Source organism: Lynx canadensis, chromosome X (genome assembly GCF_007474595.2).
Source record: "Lynx canadensis isolate LIC74 chromosome X, mLynCan4.pri.v2, whole genome shotgun sequence".
NCBI classification, from domain to species: Eukaryota; Metazoa; Chordata; class Mammalia; order Carnivora; family Felidae; genus Lynx; species Lynx canadensis.
In genome coordinates, this window is record NC_044321.2 from 55872697 (window position 1) to 55887729 (window position 15033).

Here is a 15033-nt window from a genome sequence, read left to right on the forward strand (position 1 = left end):
CTACATGGAGCTCGGTCCCACAACCCTGGGATCATGACCTGAGCCAAAATCAGGAGTGGGACACTCAACCAACTGAGCCACCCCAATGCCCCTAAACACTTTGTAACAGTCCAAATTACAACCTCAGGATTCTCCTCAATTATTTACCTGATCTGGGAGTTTCACATGATAGGACATTTAAATCCAAAGTTGTATCACTAGCAATATCTTTTCTAGTTTATGTTATGTAATAACTTTAAATGCTTTTAACAGGATACTTGCAAAGTTTACAAGAAGCACTGAAACTATCTTTTTTTAGTGCCATTGGCTAAGTGTTTCATATGCACTTTCTCATTTAATCATTTTTTCTAGCTTTTATTGAGATATTATTGACATATATGTAAGTTTAAGGTATACAGTGTGATTATACATGTATATATTGTGAAATGATTACCATAATAAGGTTAGTTAACACCTCTATCCCCTTACACAACTACCGTGTGTGTGTGTGTGTGTGTGTGTGTGTGTGTGTGTGTGTGTGTCTGGTGATAGCATTTAGGATTTACTCTCTTAACAACTATCAAGTATACAATACAATGTTAATACAGTAATGTTAATTATAGTCACCATGCTTTACATGAGATACCCAGAACTTATTCATCTAATAGCTGGAAGTTTGTATTCTTTGACCAACACCTCCCCATTTCTCTCACTCCTCAGCCTCTGGCAGCCACCATTCCACTCTCTTTCTGTGAGTTCAGCTTGTTTAGATTCCACGTATAATTGAGAACATACAGTATTTGCCTTTCTCCATCAGACTTATTTCACTTAGCATAATGTTCTCAAGGTTCATCCATGTTGCAAAAGGCAGGATTTCCGTCTTTTTTGTGGCTGAATAATATTCCTTTGTATGTATGTGTGTGTGTACACCGAATTCTGTGTATCCATTCATCTATCAGTGGGCATGTAGATTGTGAATATCCATTTGGTACTATACAACTGACGATGATGCAGTGATAAGTGCATGAATTTGAAGAATTGCCTCTGCCTGGTGTTTCGGTACAAACTTGTACTATAGTGGTATAATAACTTGCACGATTTTCCATGAGCGAGCATGTGACCAGGGAAAAGTCTATGCAAAGCCACAGCCTTAAAATACACATTTGCGAAACATTAAGACATGCACACATATTAGAGGTATTTTCAAAGACTGTAGAAAAATTAATTAACCTTGCTGCACAAAAAGATGTGCTGGTAGACTTCAGCATGTTAAGATTTGAAATACAGCACACTGGAGTGAGCTGTGTAAAGGCAGTTTTTAAAATAGTTAAAATGACTGTAAGTAGTGGTGATGATTACACAACAGTGTGAATGTACTTAGTGCTACTGAACTGTACACTTAAAAATGGTTAAAATGGTAAATTTTATGTTACATATATCTTGCCATAGTAAGCTCCAGGCTCTGAGCTGTCAGCACAGAGCCCAATGTGGGGCTCGAACCCACAAACTGTGAGATCATGACCTGACCTGAAGTCGGACGCTTAACTGACTGAGCTACCCAGGCGCCCCTATCTTACCACAGTAAAAAATTTAAAAAAAACAAAACCCAAATGACCGTTGCAGAAACTCTGAAGAATCTCTGTGGTTCCCTAAAGTATCCCTAAGGTTCTGAGGGACACAGTTTGAAAACCACTGCCCTACGTGAGAAATACAAATACCTGAAACCGACCTATCTGTCGTGCATTTATGATCTCTCCTGAGCTGCCCTCTAACCTGATTATTTGTCACTCTCCATCTTATAACTTGCATTGTATTCATACTGAATTACCCGTAGTTCTTCACAAATATGTGCCTTGGCATATGCTACTTCCTCTGCCTGGAATGCCCTTGCACTGTTCTTTCCTACTCTTCCCTCCTCCACTGGCACTGTTCTAGTCATCCTTCACAGTTCAGCTCAAATTTTTCATTCTTTTCTGAAGCCGTCTGTTACCTTCCCAGGTAAAGTTTACCACTCCCTCTTATGAGAACCCATTTCGACTATATGTATACTTTAATGTTATATTTGCAATTATTTTTGTTTGTGCATCCATCTCTCCCTGTAGATTATGAACTCCTTGAGAGTGGAGATTGTGATTTATTCATCTTTGTATCTCTAATACCTAGCACAGTGCCTGGAACATTGTGCCTGTTCACTAAGTGTTCAATGAAAAGGACTCAGATGTGTGGGGTGAGAAAAGAGACGAGTCCAGGATGTCTCAGGTTTGCTGTTTGTTGGATGACTGGTTAGATGGCGAAAAAATGGGAAGGAACAGTGGTAGAAGTGAAATAGATTTACACTGAAAGATGAATTCTGTTTTGTCCAGTATTTTTATGCAATGCCTCATGGGCACAGCCCACTGGAGGTTATTCAGTAAGCAGCTAAAATACAGCTCTGGAGAACAGGAAAGAGGTCTGGTTTGGAGATGCAGATTAGGGAGTCATTCTTATCGGTATTTATTGGAACTCTAGGCTGTATAAACCCAGGGAGAATATATATAGTAAGCAAAGAGCTTAAGGCAGTTTCAAGAGAATATCAACATTTAATGGGTGGGTATTAGAAAAACCATCCCATTAAGTAGCCTGGGAGTGATGGAGAATGGGGAACACATTAGTTGCATGATTCTGGGGCAGAGACTTGAGAGTTCCAGAGTTCTTTATATGCTTTTTCTACATATCCCCTCTTATCAGCCTCAAGTCTGTCCCCTTTCCAATGTACCTGGTGCCTCTGAATAAATCAGCTCATTTTCATAGAGCATAGAGATTAAGACCATGGACTTTGGAGCCAGACTGCCTTTATTTGAGTCCTGACTCTGCCACTTATTAGCTGCATGACCTTAGGCAACTTCCCTAACCTCTTTGTGCCTCAACTCTCATATCTGTCAATACAACTATGATCATACTTCATAGGACTATTGTGAGGATTAAATGAGTTAATATGTATAAAGTACCTAGAATAGGTATACACTATATAAACTTAGCTGTTATTGTCACTGTCGTCATTATTGTCCCTCCGAAGGCTCTTTATTTTTTTTTTTTTTTCAACGTTTATTTATTTTTGGGACAGAGAGAGACAGAGCATGAACGGGGGAGGAGCAGAGAGAGAGGGAGACACAGAATCGGAAACAGGCTCCAGGCTCTGAGCCATCAGCCCAGAGCCCGACGCGGGGCTCGAACTCACGGACCGCAAGATCGTGACCTGGCTGAAGTCGGACGCTTAACCGACTGCGCCACCCAGGCGCCCCCCGAAGGCTCTTTAGATTGAGGCTTCTTCCATCTTGCTAAGTCCGTTATTGCTTGTCTACGTGTACTCTAAAAATATGTTGAAACCTCCTCTCTACTGATATTTCTCTCCTATGTTCTGTGATCTTGTGGGTGAGTACTTTTAAAATTCCTTTTAGTGGTGTTTTAAGGAGGGAGAGGAGAGAAATGCTGGTGGTCAAACTTCCTGTAATGCTCTGTGTTCTTTTTGTATATGAATTTATTTGTTACATTGATCTCTGTGAAGCCATATCGAATTTTTTATTGGAATAATTTGTGACTAGATAATTACAGTTTGATGTTGTGAAAGCCTTCTATCCTTTTTCTCTTTTAGACGTCCTGTTCCCAGAAAGTTAGCTGTCTTTTTTCCTGAATTTTGTGGATCTGTTTTCTTAACATCTACCATACTGGTGTATGACTGTGCCCCTCAGTCCCCAGCAAACAGATTCCCATCATTTTACTTCTATAATCAGTTCTTCCGTGTGTATCAGCTTGAAGGCCAAAGCAGCCATTTCTTTATTCACTCACAGTATCTTCTGAGTGAAGAAACTGTTATCAGAATAGATTAGGAATTTGTCAGGTGCTGTCTACTTTCAGCCTCATGTAATTTAGTAGAGATCCAAATAATCCAAGTTTGTCTACCCTATTAATAAAAACATGTAGGTAGCACTTTGTAGATCACATTTGATTTTTATCATAGTCCCCTGAGGTAAGGTATGTATTACACCTATTTTATGAATAAAGGAGAGTTTTAGTGGCTTATCCAAGCTCACACATATTGGTAAGTGGCAGAGGCAGAGTCTGAGTGAAGATTCTGTCTCCTAATCAAATTCCCTTCTACTCTGTCCCTTCTCAGTACTTACTCCTATAAGTTTTGTGATCCATTGCAGTAACAGATCATTCCCTTTCTCTCTGACTAGGCAGACCATATCAGTACTATATTACTTCCATTTTTCACCCCATTTTACTTGGTTATCTGCCTTAGGCTTGCAGATATTTTCTTCACCTGTAGAGCAGGGTTTCTCAGCTGTGGCACTATTAACATTTCGGATCAGATCATTTGGGGGGGACTGTCCAGTCTCTTGGTAGGATAGTGGCATCCTTGCCACCAGATACCAGTAGCACTGCCTGCCACCCCACAAATTGTGACAACCAAAATGTCTCCAGGTATTGCCAGATGTCCCCTAAAAAGCAAAATTTGTTTGTTGCCATAGTAAATAAACACCCAAAAATGTCAAGTAGTATTCTTGATCCTCTCCTTGCTTGATCTATTCTCAATCTTAGAATAACTTCTGGTTTTATAATTTTATCTGGACATTTTTTCTCCATAGCCATCATTGATCAGAAATTTAAACCTCTGCAAACATGTTCTTCCCAGTCTTTATGACGTACACTCCATCCATGTCATGAACTCATCATTTTAAATCTCTTAACAGAAAATCAGATCCTGTTTCGTGATGGGTTCTTTCTAGAGAGACATTCATTTCCCTTGCTTCTTTCTATTCCAAAGCCCCAATTCTCATTTGAAAAAGAAAAAAAAAAAACAGCCTCTTTATACCCAAGTGAATGATTCTTGCTTAGATCAAAGTTGCCATAGATTCTTCTCAGGGTTCATCTAGATTTTTTTATTGTTGTTCTTGTACGACACTATAGATGGAAGTTTTGCTCAGCAGGTTTGAAAAACCTCAGCAGTCTATTCCTTAACATCCCAGATGGGATATGAGCCAATGAGATGGAACTGTGTTCTGTTTGGCTCAAAGGGGAAAGAAAAGAAAGGAATGAACTAATACAAGGATTAGTACAGGTATTGGTGAGCAGCTTTGATAAATCTCAGCAGACTCTCCTTCACATCCTGGGTAGGATAAATGGCCCTGAAAAATGGTATCCCTTTCAGCTGGCAATAAAAGGAAAAGACAGGAATGGTTGCTTGAAGGGATTGGTTTTGTTTTAGATTTGGGAGATTTGAGCATGTATAGAGACTGAAAAGAAGGAATTAGTAAAGGGAAAATAAATTGAAGATCTAAGAGAGAGGGAGAAGATCAAAGGTTTCAAGGTCCCAGAGAAAATGGGGGGGGGGACTAGAGACACCAGCACACTAAAGGGGAAATAAAGGTGGTTATTTACTCCTCTGAAACAAGGAGAAGGATGAAGGAATCAGTAACAGCAAAGAAAAGACCGTGAGGTGAGGAGAGGGAAAACCTTCCCTTGCGGATAACTTTGATCTCCACAATGTATTTGTTGAAATCATCCACTAATAGAGTGAAGGTAGATTTACAGTCTTGAAAATGATGAGTGTTTAGAATAGCTGCTGTGGTGAAGTAGGAATGAGGAAGAAAAGATTGCCGCTTGATGAAGTGTTCAGCAAAAGTCAGAGAGCAGTGTTTTATAATGAATGGATCTAGTCCATTTAGTTATGCGACTTTCTCCAGCATTGCAGCCTACAGTAACTTACACACACACACACACACACACACACACACACACACACCCCACAGTTAGTTTAATGTGTGACTGGGAATTGACATCATGGGAAGGCAGAAGGTCATGGGTCTAGTGAGTGCTTGAGAAAGCCTAACTGAAATGATCGATCATAGTGTCCAGAATACGTAGTTTAAGGCCCAGGGGAGGATGATCTACTGGGAGTATTAGAAAGTGTCAGTAAATTGGTGGCTATAATAAGGGTGAAGAGCAGGACCCATGAAAGAAATGAAAAGCTAGTAGAATGCAGTCAGAGAGGAGTTTTGGAGCTCAGGATCTTGTAGATATATAGTTATTTCTGATTGTATGGGAGTCCACAGTATGGCTGAGTAAATAAAAAGGTAGAGTAGCATTAAACAAAAATGATACCATTTATTTATCATTTAACTTTGTATAATTATCTTTTTTTTATTTTTGAGATAGAGAAAGCGTGAATGGGATAAAGGCAGAGAGATGGGGACAGCATCTGAAGTAGGCTCTGTGCTGACAGCAGAGAGCCCAAGGCAGGCCTCGAACCCCCGAACCATGAGATCATGACCTGAGTCGAAGTCGGACACTCACCTGACTGAGCCACCCAGGCACTCCACTTTGTATATCATTTAATTCTCCACCACAACCCAATGAGGTAGATAGATGTGCCTCATTTTAGAGCAGAACCCAAAATCATATAGGTAGTCAGTGATAGAGCCAGGATTAGAACCTAACTCTATCTGACACCAAAGCCTGTGCACTTAACCACTATACTATGTAGCCTTTTCACAGTAAACATAATCATGGGAAGGTCAGAGGCTTTAGAAGGACCTCAGAAATTATTACAGGGTTTAAAAAGCAAACTTTGGAATTCAAGAAGTGGAAAAGAATCTTTACCCTTTTTAAAGCAACAAGAGAAAATATATTCCTCTGTGGTGTGAAAGAAAAAGCATAGGACTTAACCGAAATCCTAAGATGGAATGTCAGGCCTACCACTCACCAGCTGTTTGACCTTAGACAAGTCATAGAAACTCTGATCTAGTTTCCTTATCTGTAAAGTGAGAATGATAGTAAATATAATTTAGTGACATGATAAAAAATATCTGTTCATCTAATTTCTCAGCACTAATTTGAGAATTAAAAGTGGTAATGGATATAAAAAGTAAATATACAAATTGTTGTTGTCATGGTGATAGTTATGTCTTTCTACTTTGTTTCCATGGGAAAGGGCAAGAAGTCTCAACAAATTCAGTTGTGCATATCCAACATTTAGACCTTTGTTTTCAGAAAAGTGAAGAAGATCAATAAGTCTCCTTAAGACTGATGATTTAATATTTCTGTGGGGTTTTTATTTTATGTAGGTGTATGTTCGATGCTTTACCAAGCAATTTAAATTGTGTTTCCTGCTACTAGGCATTAATATTAACCGAGGCCTCCTGTGCTTGGGAAATGTGATCAGTGCTCTTGGAGATGACAAAAAGGGTGGCTTTGTGCCATACAGAGATTCCAAGTTGACTCGACTGCTTCAAGGTAAGCCCAGAGTGCCTCTAAAAATAAGAGAGTAACTCAGAGTAATAGTGCTGAGAAGGTAAAGACGGGATCGGTGAACAGATTTTTGGACTATCCTATACAGAGCTATCTAAGTGATAAATCGGAAAGAGACCAATTAGTAGGCAGGCTTGTAAGATAATGGAAAGGTGTCTTCATAGATGGGTTTGAAAGCCAAGAAATCTACAGAATGCCAACTGAACTTTATACTTTGTAACTGAAAATGAACTTGATTACTGTTTATTAATACTTGATAAGCAGAATTCCCTGAATAATTAAAACCTACCTAGAGAGGGCATCCTAAGAATGTTTAATTCCACTAGTGGCTCCTAACTTACTTGTGCTAGGCCTGAGTTGTTTTAACCCAACTAACTGCCAAAATCACAGTCTTACGAATGGGGACACATGGAATAGGATTCTAAACTATATCATTTATGCAACAAAAAATCTTAGTATTTTTACTAACAGGAAATTTGCAGATTCTTAAAAATTTTTTTCTTAGAGCTCTGAGTTTGAAGGCACCCACCTAAATGGACAGCTTTCCTTGCATCCTGCTTGTTTGATTTTATTTCCTCCTATTGTTATTTTTCAGATTCTCTAGGAGGTAATAGCCATACACTTATGATAGCCTGTGTGAGTCCTGCTGACTCCAATCTAGAAGAAACATTAAATACCCTTCGCTATGCTGACAGAGCAAGAAAAATCAAGAATAAACCTGTTGTTAATATCGATCCCCAGACGGCTGAACTTAATCATCTGAAGCAACAGGTAAAAGGGACTTAAAATTTGATGGGAAAAATTTAAGTGTATGAGTGGAATGATAGAGCTTCTGTTTCTCAGCTTCTCCTCTACCAGAAGTTTAGAGATGTTAGCTAAGCATTCTGTTGGTTTGGGAAAATTCTAAAGTAATTCCTGTTAACATGTTTGTTGTCATCTTTAAGATCTGGGGGTGGCATTGGAGATTTCACTGATAAAAAAGTGAGCAGTGGGAGACAAGGCAAGAGAGGTAGGCAAGAGTCAGATCCCGAAAGTTCTTACATGACCGCTTAGAGAATTTGAAATTCAACCAGAAAGCTGTGGGAAGCTATTGAAAGTAAGTGGGCTACATGGTGATATGTGTGCTTTAGGGAGATCACGCTAGCAAGTATACAGAAATAGATTAGAAGTAGGTATAACTTGAAGTAGGAAAACAAATTACAATAGTACCCCCCTTATCCATGATTTCACTTCCCACAGTTTCAGTTTACTCATGGTCACCCATGGACTGGAAGCAGGTGATTCTCCTTCTCACATATTGTCAGAAGGTTAACAGTAGCTTAACACTACATCACAGTGCCTATGTCATTCACCTCACTTAGACACTCATCACGTAGACATTTTATCATCTCATATCATCACAAGGAAAAGGGTAAGGACAGTACAATAAGATATTTTGAGAGGGGGGATCATAGTCACGTAACTTTTATTATAGTATATGATTATAATTGGTCTATTTTAATTTTAGTTACTGTCAGTCTCTTACTTGCATGATTTATAAATGAAACTTTATCATAGGTATGTATGTATAGGAAAAAGCATAGTATATATAGAGTTCAGTACTATCTGCAGGTTCAGGCATCCACCAGGGGTCTTGGAACATATCCCCCACAGATCTACTGTAGGCTATTATAATAACCCAGGTGAGAACTATAGCCTGAACTAAAGATAGTAGCCATAGAAATAAAGAGAAGGGTACAAATTAGAAAGAAAATAACCCAAGGAGGTAGAATGTCTAGAGCTTGCTTGGTAACAAATTTGATGTGGAAGGGTCAGTAAGTAGGGAGAATCAAGGTTGTTCTCAAGTTTCTTGCTTGGACAACTGATTAAAATGGTAGTACCAATCATTGAGTCAGGGAATACAGGAGGAAACACAGGGTAAAGTGAGAAAATTTTTTTAAAAATTAATAAAATTAACTATTTGTAATCACAGTGAAAAACATGGGTGAATCTCATAAAAATAATGTTGTGTGAAAGAACCCAGACACACAGTGGAAATGATGGAATTCAGTTTGGGGCATTTTGAATTCGAAGAACTTGGGGGACATGTAAGTAGAGTTTTTCAAACGTAGCTGGCCTTTGGGTTTAATGTAGAGAGGTCTGAACTGAAGATGCAGATTTAAGAGCCATTAGCATTTAGATGGAATCTGAAATTATTATAGAATGGATGAGACCAAATGGCACATTCAAGGTACTCACTAAATATTTGCTGAATGAGTAAATGGCCACAAAGAGAAGAAAGCCAAAGACAGAACACTGGGGGAACAGCAGTTTTTAAGGAATGGGGAAAAGAGGGAAGACAAAAAAGAGAGACTAAGACGGAGCCAACAAGTAGGAAGAAAAACAGTCATATCATGGAAGACAAGGGAAGAAAGTTTCAAGGACCATCAAAAGTACAAAGTTATTTTTTTTAAAGTACAAATTTATAAAGAAGTGTAGAGCAAAATAAATACTGAAAAGTGTCCATTGGTTTTTTTTTTTTTTTTTTTAATTTTTTTTTCAACATTTATTTATTTTTGGGACAGAGAGAGACAGAGCATGAATGGGGGAGGGGCAGAGAGAGAGGGAGACACAGAATCGGAAACAGGCTCCAGGCTCTGAGCCATCAGCCCAGAGCCTGACGCGGGGCTCGAACTCCCGGACCGCGAGATCGTGACCTGGCTGAAGTCGGACGCTTAACCGACTGCGCCACCCAGGCGCCCCTGGTTTTTTTAATCAACAAGGAGATTATTGGTGACTTCAGTAAGAAGAGGTTCAGATTGTTGTGGGATCGACAGTGAATGCTAGATAAGGAAGTGGAGGAAGTTGGTAGGCTCTTCTTTCAAGAAGGCAAAATGAAAGAAGGCAATAGCTAGGTAGTCAAGGGTCAAAGGATATAGGTCTGTTTGTTTTTAAAAATATGGAAGAAGCAGGGCACCTGGGTGGCTCAGGCGGTTAAGCATCTGACTTTGGCTCAGGTCATGGTCTTGCAGTTCGTGGGTTCAAGCCCCGTGTCAGGCTCTGTGCTGACATCTCAGAGCCTGGAGCCTGCTTTGGATTCTGTGTCTCCCTCTCTCTCTTCCCCTCCGCTATTCATTCATTCTCTCTTTCTCAAAAATAAACATTAAAAAAAATTTTTTTAAACATGAAAGAGGCTCAGGACGCACGTGGGTGGCTCAGTCAGTTGAGCATCTGACTCTTGTTCTCCGCTCAGGTCACGATCTCATGGTTTGTGGGATCGAGCCCTGCATTAGGCTTTGTGCTGAACTTGGAGCCTGCTTGGGATATATTCATTCTCTCTCTCTCTCTCTCTCTCTCTCTCTCTCTCTCTCTCTCTTTCTCAAAATAAATAAAATAAACATTTTTTTAAAAATGGAAGAGACTTGAGCAAGTGAAAGAACCAGTTGGGAGAGACTGAAACTGAGAATAGGGACTAGTTGCTAAAAGGCCATCTCTAAGTAGTTGAGATCCTGAGCACAAATAAAGAGGGATTTGCTTTTGACCATGGAGGGGATACCTGCCACCAAGACTAGAAGAAACAAAGTCAGAATAGGAAGAATACAGTGATAATAATTTAGAGGGAAAAGAAGGAAAATTGAGGGATTTTCAGCCTGATGACCTTTAACTTCTCAGTGTAGTTGGAAGCAAGGTCATCTTCTAAGAGCAAGCAACCAGATAATAGGGTAGAGGGACTGAAGAGATCACAGAGGCTTGAAATCATGGAAATGGAAGAGGTAGCTGACTAGGAGCATGCATTTGTGGTGGTATCAATATAACTGGTTGTGTAACAGCTCAGTAGCTCTGGTAGAGGAGATGAGAAGGTGAGTAGTTGGATCAACCCAGGCTTGCAGGGGTCAAGTTTTCTTACCTTCCAGGGTACTCTTTATACTGGGAATCTAGTATTTCCCAACTGTGTAGTGTTCACTCCATCTCTGGCCTTCCTCCTTGGTGATAATAGCTACTATTCAGTTAGTCTGAAGCTTCCCTTCCCTTCTCTTCCCCTATCTCCTTTCCTCCCAGGGGTCACTGTACAAAATACAAGTAATTTACCTGTTAACAGTATCATCTCAATTATAAAATACCATACTCAGTTCTGTCCCTCCATTTTCTTTCATGTGTATTTCTATTGCCAAAAATGCTCTTCTTCCTAGTCATTCATTTGTTCATTCATTCCAACAATAAATATGTATTGTACACTATTATGTGCCAGGTATTGTGTTGGGATACATTGTTGAGCAAAGGAGACACAGTCTCTGCCTTCATGAAACTTACTGCCTGGTGGGAGAGACAAACACCAAACACGTATTCATACCAACATATCATTATAAAATGAGATAGTGTGCTATGTAGGGTAGTATGACCGTATGGAACAGGGTCTTCTGTTATACATCTAAGCTGAGAAGGCTTCCCTGAGGTAGCAATGTGTGAGCTGAGATCTCAGGGATTGAGTAGGAAAAGAAGGAAAGAAAACAAGGAAGAGGCATCCAGGGAGAAGAAAAACCATATGTAACAAAGTGTAGTGGTTAAGAGCATTGACATTGGAGTCAGACTGCCCACATTCAAATTCTAGCTTTATGACTCACTGGCTATGTACCTTGGGCAAGTTCTCTGTGCCTCAGTTTTCCTATCTATAAAATGGGAATAATTATACCTGCTTCATAGGGTTTTTGTGAGGGTTAGATGAATTAATACATGGAAAGTGCTTAGAACAGTGCCAGGCATATACCAAGTCTGAAAGGGTCCTGATTTAGGAAGTCATATAGTGCCCTTGAAGAACTGACAGACTGCCAGTGTGGCTAAAGTGGAGGGAGCCAGGAAAGAGTATTCCAGTATGAGACTAAAGAAGAAGCAGAGACCTCATCAAGACCTCATGGACTGTGTTAAAAATGATCTTAAGTCATGTGGTACTATTCATAATTTATGTTTTTAAAAGATGAGCTGGCTGCTGTGTGGAAATGGATTATAGTGGAGCAAGAGTGGATTCATGGAGACCACTTTAAGAAGTTACTACAGTGTGGGTTGCCTGGGTGGCTCAGTTTTTTAAGCGTCCAGCTCTTGGTTTCGTCTCAGATCATGATCTCACAGTTTCATGAGTTCGAGCCCTGTGTCTGGCTCTGTGCTGGCAGCGCAAAGCCTGCTTGAGATTCTCTCTCCCTCTCCTCTCTCTGCCCCTCCCCTGCACACGTGGTCTCTCTCTCAAAATAAACAAATAAACTCTAAAAATTTTTTAAAAAAGAAGTTACTACAGTGGTCCAAGAGAGAGCTAAATAGTGGCTTAGACTTAGGGTTATGGTGACAGTGATGGAAAGAAATGACCAGTGGCTTAGATAAGGGCATGAGGGTTCGACAGCCAAATTTCTGGCATGTGAAGCTGCATGTTCACTGACCTTGAGTGCGCTAGAAAAGGACCAGGTTTGGGGATAGCAGACAACTAAGTGGAAATATTAATTAAGTACATAGTTGAATATAAAGCTCTAAATTAAAAAAGACTTGTGTTTGAGATAAATTTGGGAGTCCCCTGTTCATAGATGGTAATTGAAACCATAGTCAGAGATGAGACTTTAAGGAGAGAGTATAAAGCAAGAAGACTGATACTGAGTTTTGAGGATTTATCATCTAAAGGACACTTGGTGTGAAGATTAGCCAAGAAAGAGCCTTAGAAGATCAGTTAGAAGAATAGAAGGAAAAGCAGGAAAGTATGGTATCTGGTAAGCCAACTGCTACCAAACAGTCAAGTAAAATGAAGACTGAAAAATGCCCATAGGATATAGTGACCTGCAGATCATTGGTGACCTTGGCAAGAGTTTTGTGAGTGGAATGCTGTAGGCAGAAATCACATTTGAATAGGTTGAGCAGGTGAGAGAGGTGAACAAAAGGAAATGGAGGCAACAGGTATAGACGATGCTCTCAAACTTTGTGAAGGAGAGAAATAGGACAAAAGATAGGAAGTGGGATTGAGAAGAGTGCTTTTGTTTTGTTTTAAGATTGGAGAGACTTGAACATGTTTTAATCTTGATAGAAAGGATCCTGTAGAAAGGGAGACGTGGAAGATACAGAAGAGAGAGGGGATAACAGTGTGATTCATCAGGAGGCAAGAAGAGTTTGGGATCCAAATCACAAGCAAGGAGATTGGTCATAAGAGGTGGCACAGCTCCTCTTTCATCGTAGGAGGGAATGAGAGAGGATGAATGTGCATGCACTCTGGTTTAAGAACCAGCTCCAAGAAGCCTCCTTTTGACTGTTCCGGAATTTTATTAATTTGCTTCTTCTCAGAGCCCTAAAGTACTTAACTGTATTTTATGAATTCACATCTTCTATCTTCTTTGTCTCTTACTATTTCAGGCCATAGGCTTGTCTTTGTCAACTAGATTATAAACTTGAGAATAAAACACAGGAGTTTATTCTCGTATCCTCCTCATATTACCTGGCCTAGAGCTGAGTTTGACTTTAAAAAAAAATAGATACTCAAGGGGCACTTCAGTGGCTTAGTCGGTTAAGTGTCCGACTTGGGCTCAGGTCATGATCTCGCAGTTTGTGGGTTCAAGCCCCACATCAGGCTCTGTGCTGACAGTTCAGAGCCTGGAGCCTGCTTTGGATTCTGTGTCTATCTGTCTCTCTCTCTATCCCTCCCTCACTTTTTCTCTCTCTCTGTGTTTCAAAAATAAATAAACTTAAAATTTTTTTTTAATGATTATTTTTGAGAGAGACAGAGTATGAGCGGGGGGAGGGGCAGAGAGAGAGAGGGAGACACAGAATCCAAAGTAGGCTGTGCTGTCAGCACAGAGCCCCACACGGGTCTTGAACCCACGAACTGTGAGATCATGACCTTAGCTGAAGTCAGATGCTTAACCAACTGAGTCACCCAGGTGCCCCAACTTAGAAAAATGTTTTAAAAATAGACATTTGGTAAAAGTCATTAAGATGCTTAGGTAAAAGGAACAACTCAAGTTCTAAGTACTAGCTATTCATATAGTGCTGTTTGGACTTTTGTCACTGAATCGTCAACCTTGATGATTTCTGTAAGGCCTAAACATGCCTTAGATTTCATAGGCACTGAGTAGAATTACTCTATGGCTAATTGTAGTAATTTAGCTGACAAAGGATAAGTAGCTTTTGACTGGTGATTAGCTTACTATTTTTCTTTGCTTTTCCCAGGTACAACAGCTACAGGTCTTGTTGCTACAAGCCCATGGAGGTACCCTGCCCGGATCTATAAAGTAAGAGCCATAGATTAATTTTATTTTTTTAAATTTTTTTAATGTTTATTTATTTTTGAGAGCAGAGAGACACAGAGCATGAGTGGGGGAGGGACAGATAGAGAAGGAGGCATAGAATCTGAAGCAGGCCCCAGACTCTGAGCTGTCAGCACAGAGCCTGGCGTGGGGCTTGAACTCACAGACCATGAAATCATGAACCAAAGTCAGATGCTTAACCAACTGAGACACCCAGGTGTCCCCCCCCCGCTTTTTTTTAAATTTTTTTAAAAGAGTCGTAGATAAATTTTAAATGTATATTCTAACAGAGGCCATTTCTTCTGATGGTTGTTTTACCCTGATAGACTAAAGTTTCTGGTAGCATTTGGCATCAAGGTAGGGATCTTGCCAAACGTTCTAGTTAGCTTTGAGGCAGCCTGATGTGATGAGTTCTAGCCTCAGAAACTTATTAATTGGAATTTTACTGTGGCTGTTTATTCTCCCCCATTTATGTATTTGATTACTTATTTATATCCATATAGAATCATAGGTA

General features: G+C 39.9%; 1 protein-coding gene across 1 annotated transcript in view; it reads left to right on the plus strand.

Moving 5' to 3' along the window:
* Positions 1-15033, plus strand: part of KIF4A (kinesin family member 4A) — a 132243-nt gene that overhangs the window by 39320 nt on the left and 77890 nt on the right. The window contains exons 8-10 of the mRNA XM_030305353.2: positions 7138-7254; positions 7865-8040; positions 14443-14504. Of these exons, the coding sequence (XP_030161213.1) occupies positions 7138-7254; positions 7865-8040; positions 14443-14504 (355 nt within the window). The remainder of the gene's footprint in view (positions 1-7137; positions 7255-7864; positions 8041-14442; positions 14505-15033) is intronic.